At 38.0% G+C, this 7,164-nt stretch overlaps 1 protein-coding gene across 2 annotated transcripts in view; it reads left to right on the plus strand.

The window, feature by feature from the left end:
• Positions 1 to 6,228, plus strand: part of Carf (calcium responsive transcription factor) — a 51,849-nt gene extending 45,621 nt beyond the window's left edge. For both annotated transcript variants that reach the window (XM_029538999.1, XM_021198308.2), the window contains 4 exons: positions 886 to 949; positions 2,224 to 2,354; positions 2,711 to 3,080; positions 5,359 to 6,228. In XM_029538999.1, the coding sequence (XP_029394859.1) occupies positions 886 to 949; positions 2,224 to 2,354; positions 2,711 to 3,080; positions 5,359 to 5,465 (672 nt within the window). In that variant the 3' untranslated portion in view covers positions 5,466 to 6,228. The remainder of the gene's footprint in view (positions 1 to 885; positions 950 to 2,223; positions 2,355 to 2,710; positions 3,081 to 5,358) is intronic.
• The last annotated feature ends 936 nt before the right edge of the window (positions 6,229 to 7,164 follow it).

Consider the following 7,164-nt stretch of genomic DNA (forward strand, 5'->3'; position numbering starts at 1 on the left):
CCTGCCTCTGCCTCCCAAGTGCTGGGATTAAAGGCGAGCGCCACCACGCCCGGCTCCAGTTGATGCTCTTAACTTGCGCTATATCTCCCCAGCCCTGGTACTTGGATATTTCAAATGCTAGAACTGCTGGGATGGGGTGTGTGTGTGCATGTCCAAACTTTTAATTATTGATGTCCTGAATTCAATAAATAAAAAAGATTTGCGATCTACACTTCCTATCAAAATTGTTAATACCTGAATTCAATAGTAAAGAGGGTAATTACAAAGCAAAGCAGAAGGTATATGAAAATTAGATAAGACGCTGGGGTGGGAGGGAGCTCTATAAAGTGCTTGCCTCCCAAACTTGATTATTGAAGTTGATTCCTTAGAACCCACCTAAAAATGTATGGTGGGTGTGAACGTGTAATGCCAGTGGGAGGAGTGGAGACAGGTGTGGTGCTGGCTGACTGGTCACTCTAGCCAAAGTGGTGAGCTCCAGGCCAATGAAAGATTTCATTTCAAAGGAAATAAAGTCAGTGTTTCCTCTGGCATTAATATGCACACGTGTGCGTGTGCGCACAGCACACACACACACACACACACACACACACACACACAGTTTTGGCTAGATGGCTATTTGGTAAAGGTACTCGCCACCTATCCTGACTACCTGCATTTGATCAGAGCCTACAAGGTGGAAAGAGAGAACTGATTTCCAAAAGTTGTCCTTTGATTTCTACGTGTATGATAAGATGTGTGTGTACATAAGCATACACACACGTGCACACAAAATAAGTAAATAAAAGTAAACTTAAAAAAAGAAAATATAGCTAGTTGCATTAATGTTTTAAGATTATTTTCAGTATAACTATTGTGTTTTTACTGAAACAAATATTCTCATTTCAGCTTCAATGGACTACAGATAGTGGGAATATTCTCAGAGAGACTGTAACAGTTACATTTGCAGAAGGTATGTTATTTGGATTTTTTTTGTTTTCTGAATTTTTGTTTTTGTTTTTCTTTATGTAGTCCTAGAACTCACTTTGTAGACTAGGCTGGCCTCAAATTAAGAAATCCACCTGCCTCTGTCTTCCAAATACTGAGATTAAAGACATGTGCCACCACCACTTGGTTTGTTTTGCATATTTTTATAATGTAAAAATTAATGTTATATCTGGAAAGAACTTTAGATATCTCATGTAATGAAATTATTTTTGTTTTTTCGTATGTGTGCTTATGTATATGTATAGGTGTATATGCGTGTGTGAAGGCCAGAGATTAATGGCGGATGTCTTCCCCCATTACTCCCACATCTTTTTTTTTTTTTTTTTTTTTTTTTGAGACAGGGTTTATGGCTAAACCTGGAGCTCCTGTCTAAGCTGGTCAGAAAGTTCCTGGGGCCTACCTGCCTTCTCCAATCCCCTAGTGCTGGGGTTACAGACTCTCTCCTAGGAAGTTATGTTAATCTGACAGGCTCTGGAAACAGTGAAGTAGATACATTATCTCTTTGTTTGTGGTTGTGTCTATGTTTCTGTGTGTATTTTGGTTTTTGCTTCTTTGTTGTTGATTTGAAACAGTCTCATTCTGGTTCCTGGCTGATCTGGACTATCTTAGGCTGGCCTCAAACTCTTGATAGTTCTCTTTCATTAGTCTCAGAAGTGCTAGAAATTACAAGCATGAGATACCATGCCAGGCTAGTTTGGGATTATGTGTTAGTTAACTGATTAATTAGTTCATTTATTTATTCTGAGGCAGGGTCTTACTGTGTAGCCCTGACTGGCCTGGAACTCACCAGGCTGGCCTCAGACTAACAGAGATCTACCTGCCTCTGCCTCTCTGCCTCTCTGCCTCTCTTCTCTGCCTCTCTGCCTCTCCTTTGACTCTCTGCCTCTCTGCCTCTCTGCCTCTCTGCCTCTGCCTCTGCCTCCCATGTGCCACCATGCCTGGCTATGTGTTTGGTAATTGATATTTTGTTTGTTTGTTTGTTTTCAGACAGAGTGTCAAGTAGCCCAGTCTGTCCTGAAACGCACTTCTTTAGCCAAGAATTACCTTGTACCACTGATCCTCCTGTGTCCCCTCCAGAGTTCAGGAACTGTGTGCATTTGCCACCTTTGCCTAGCTTACTGACGATTATTTGAAGTCTTTTGCAAACCTTTGACTTTGTTTTATCTTCTATTCTGATTCTAATAGTAATGGTTGTTATAAAGTTCAAGAAAATAATTTGTCTATCTCTTGTTAATTTAGGAAATTTACTAGGAGAACCAATTCCCAGCAAAATGGGAACAAGTCAGACACAGACTTCTTTGTCTCCAGAGCCACTTCCCTTGCTCTCCCCACTTTCTTCATTTCCACCCAAAATATTTACACACTTCCAGGTAGGTACCCTTTAAACAGATAAATCTAGGGATCTTTCTCTTCCATGGCTTCTTCTATATTGATTTTAGATAATTGTCTGAAATTACAATAATGGCCATATATTTCTTCATTACTAATTTTCCAGTCCTTTGTGATTTGATGCAAAATGGTAACTCAGATAATATGTTTTGAAAATGTGAGAGACTATGAATGCTTTGTTGTACTACATTTCCTTTGGTCCTGGTTTCTGTCTTCATAGACTGTTTGTTAGTAATTACATACCTATTACTTTTTTTTTTTTGTCAAAAGACTATCCTACAAGAATGTCATATTAGTAAATTCAAACATTGTGATACAACTCTTTTCTCTTTGGAAGGCTTTGAAGTTACAGCCAAGACTCTCCTCTCCTGATGGCTCACAAGCTTTGGTGTCAGTAGATAGCCATGCATCCTCTAGTCCTTCTGGCCTTGTGGATACAGTAGGAAATGCTGAAGTGAATAACCACTCTCTCCTGCTTGGTCAGAGTCAAATCCTTGGAACAGATACATGCCTAACCCAAAAGAACAGCACTCCCTCTTCCATGGGCAACCTCCCAGAGTCAGTTCCGAATCTAGCTGCAGTGCACCAGCTGGTGGGAGGTGAAGCTGGTGAGGATGCAGGTAATCCGGAAGGAAGTGTAAATAGGACTCTGTTGGGAGATGTACAAACCGTTCCAATACCAATCATAGACAGCCATCCAGCTCTTGGTAAGTGACCATCAACTTACAATTCTTTTTAACCTTTTATAACCTGGGATCACTACATCAAATAAAAGGAAAACCAGTCATTTCTACCCAGAGGGTTTATAACATTGTATAGTTGAAACAAAATTAGGAAGAAAAAATTACGAAATTTCACTAACTTAATTTTTTTCTTATTTTGTCTAGTTAAAAAATTTTAATTCCAATGACATTTCCATTGTTTATCCCAGCACTTAGAAGGCTTAGGCAGAAGGATTCCAAATTCAAAGACACCCTGGACTACAAAACAAGTCCCACAGCAGCCTAACCAACTTAGCAAGATCCTGTGTCAAAGAGAGGGCTGGGGTAGAGGAGTACTTTACTCCATAGTAGGCCCTAAGAACTGGGTCCAGGCCCAGTACAGACAGGAAAAGAGGGAAAGCGGGTGAGAAAGGAAAGTATTCATTTATTTTTAATAACGTTCTTATTTTATGTTTTGATACCGGGTCTCACTCTGTAGCTCTGACTGTGCTGGAACTTACTATATAGACCAGGCTGGCCTCAAACTCACAGAGTTCTGCCTGCTCTGCCTTTCAAGTGTTGGAATTAAAGCATGTGCTGCCACCGCTTAGCCCATAGTTATTTATTTTATCATGCATATAAGTGGTTTGCCTGTGTGTATGTATGTGTGCTACATGTATGCCTAGTGCCCAGGGAGGGTGTTGGATTCCCCAGAGCGAGAGTTACAGATGGTTGTAAACCACCAGGTGAGTGCTAGGAACTCAACCTAGATACTCTACAAGATATCCAGATACTCAGAGCCATCTCCCCAGCCCCACAACTCATTTCTGAGTGCTGATGCTCTTCTGTGGAAAGCAATAGGTATGCATTTTGCTTTGAAGTATCACAGTCTTCACAGAAATTATTCTTAGAACATACATCTGCCTCTATCTTAATCATCACTCTTTTGGTAAATAAAAATGTGAATAGTTCATTCTAGAAAGAGTTAAAGTCTTTTAAATTTATGGGAAACATACTTGTAAGAAAGTTGCTGGACCAGTACTCAGAAGGCAGAGACAGAAGGATCTCTGAGTTCTAGACATCCAGGGCTCCACAGAGAAACCCTGTCTCAGAAAAAGAACAAACAAAAAAACAAACAAACAAAATATTTACCAGAGAACTTTTATAATTATGGAGTACCTTTATAGATGAAGACAAAAATACATATATATATAAATTTATTGTCATAACTCCATGAGAAACTTAGCTATATTCTCATTCTACAGATTGGGAAACCAAGGCTCGAGTAAGTTAAGTACTTGCCTGATGTTTGTGTGTAATAAATGATAGAGGAGGGAACTACACCCAGGCATTCTCACCTTCTAAAACTTTCTTCTTTTTGGCATGCTTTCATCTTCTATGTTGTCACACAGCATTTCTGAAAGCATGAATCCAAATGGCTTTCAAAGACACCCTTTTTAGCCCAAATCTGTTTGCTTTATCTAGTGAGGTCAATCTGAGGGGGTCACTTCACAAGACGTAAGCTCTTGGAGTCATTCAAATCCATCTTCTGTGGGTTCCTATGTCTGTGATAGAACTCCAGTATACTTGTGTGCTACAGTACTGGATGTTAAGCACTCTGCTAAACAAGCCAGGCCCTGTAACCTCTGCTTTCTGAGAGCAACTGAAGAGTGGAGATTCATAATAAAGTACAATGAAGGTTTGAGGTTGGGCATGATGGTGCATGCACTCTGATATCTGAGTTCAAGGCCAGCATGGTCTTCATAATGAAACCCTTTCTCAGAAACAAAACAAACAAAAAGATGAAGATGCTAAGCATTGCACTGCCCAGTTGACAGCATTACTGCTGGTCTGCTGGTGCTGTCCATGTGGTTATGATCACGGTGGAGGTCTTCCGTTTAGGTCTTCTGAAGTGTTTTAGATAAGCAAACATATAGGTCACCTAGCTGAGACAAAGCTATCATTGTAAGATGTGCCACTGTGCTTTCAAATATGCCAAAATATTTATCTCAGTGTCACCATGACTCTTTTCTAAATTATGGTATATTTGCATTTATTTTAAATTCATATATATATTTTAAAGATAAAGCCTCAGGAAGATCAGGCCGGCCTTGTGTTGGCTGTATTACTAGGGATAACCTTGAATTCCTGATCCTATGCCTCATTGCTCTATGCTGTGACCACAGGCATATGACACTGTGCCTGGCTTTAAATGTACATAATTTTAAACATTGCAATGTCATAAACATTTTCTAACCCTTCTTATTTTTTTGTTTGTTTTAAGTTGAAGAAAGTCTGTCTAAGAACCAAGTTAAACGAGAAACCAATGAGCCAACCCTGTCCACAGAAGCAAAAACTTTCCTGGACTGTAAAAAAATATCTGCTACATAAATATTGTGAGTTTTTCAGAATTTACAGCTCTGGCCCCTTCCTTCCGATGTCTTAATAGGTGGGGATTGTCAGAGGTGGTGTGTCAATCACCGGACCAGGACTGATGATGGGCAGTTTTGACTTAAAGCTCCAATATTTGTTGCCAATTCTATATTTGTATTTCCCTTAAAAATATTTTACTTTATTTTGTATTCCTATAATTTTTTATTATTATCCAGTAAGGCAAATATTTTAAAAGATCATCTGAAGTTATCCACAGTAATTTAGTGTGAATGCAAATAGTTATCTCACCCAGTTTTGGTTCTTACAAGACAGAAAAGACCAACAATAAAAGCAGTATGTAAGTGCACGTGTAGGTGTGTCGGAAAATTTAAAGTTATAAGAACAGTTTTGATTAACCGACAGGTAAGAAACTATTTATTATCTTTTTATTTGGGAAGATAGAGCAATAGATTTCTATGGTAGCACAGAACCACCAAACACATCCCCCAATGCTGCATTTGCAGTTTATCCTTGGCGAGATATAAATCTTTAACTGTAAATGAATGGTACTAAAGGTCATCTGTCAGACATTTCAGTGACTTGGAAATATTAAAACATTGAATTAATCAGATAAATAACATAAATGGATATAAATGACATGTATGTTATATGGGACTGGAGGTAAATCCCTACCTAGGAATAGAAACTTGAAAAATTCAGAGATTTGGGGAAATGTTAGAATTCCCTACTATTTATAGATCATTTGTGGGAACTTTTTTTTTTTTTTTTTTTTTGAGATTTTTTTTCTGTGCGTGTTTCTCTGTGTAGCCCTGGCTGTCCTGGAACTCACTCTGTAGGCCAGGCTGGCCTCGAACTCAGAAATCTGCCTGCCTCTGCCTCCCAAGTGCTGGGATTAAAAGCGTGTGCCACCATGCCCGGCTTGGGGGAACTTTTGATGGTAGCAAAATTGTCGTTTTTTTAAAGATTCAATTTTGACTAAAAAATAATTTAAATAGTATTTACATTTTTTCTGTACCAGAGTTCTTATTGAATTGATAGCATTATGATTCGTATATTTCAAGGTAAGTATATAGCTTAAAATTTAGTTCATATTTGAAACTTAAAAATGTCTGATCTGATATTTACTCATTAAATAAGTATATTTATATTTATACCTAGTACCAAATAACAAGTAATCATTATGTTCATTATAAACTTGTTTTTATGGAAGATTGACTAGGTAGAAATTTCAAATGGAACTGTCCTGAAATTAACCAAGCTGAATGTAGTGGTACACACCTGTAATCCCAGCACTGAGGAGGCCACAGAACTGGATGTAAATTCAGTCAGCCTAGGTTGTACAGTGAGACTTTACTAAGAAAGAAAGAGTCAGTCACCTAGAAGATTCTTTTTCTGGAGACTCCTTTGTGAGTTACTTACATTTTTATTTTCAAAAATAAGAACTTCAACTGAATATTAAAGTTTAATATTCAAAGCATGAACAATATAATTTGATATTTGTCCTTAATACTTTACATGGATTGACTTTCCTAAAATCTAATTACCCATTATTATTCACTTTGCTTTGGGTACATGACCTGTACCTAAATATAAAGCTCTGTTATTTTGAAAGTAGGCAGAACTCTAAAATTCATTATCTTTACATCTGTATCCAGTCAACATAAAGTTTATTTTATCTTTTTTTTTTTTTTTTTTT

This window comes from Mus pahari, chromosome 5 (assembly GCF_900095145.1).
Source record: "Mus pahari chromosome 5, PAHARI_EIJ_v1.1, whole genome shotgun sequence".
Taxonomy (NCBI): Eukaryota; Metazoa; Chordata; class Mammalia; order Rodentia; family Muridae; genus Mus; species Mus pahari.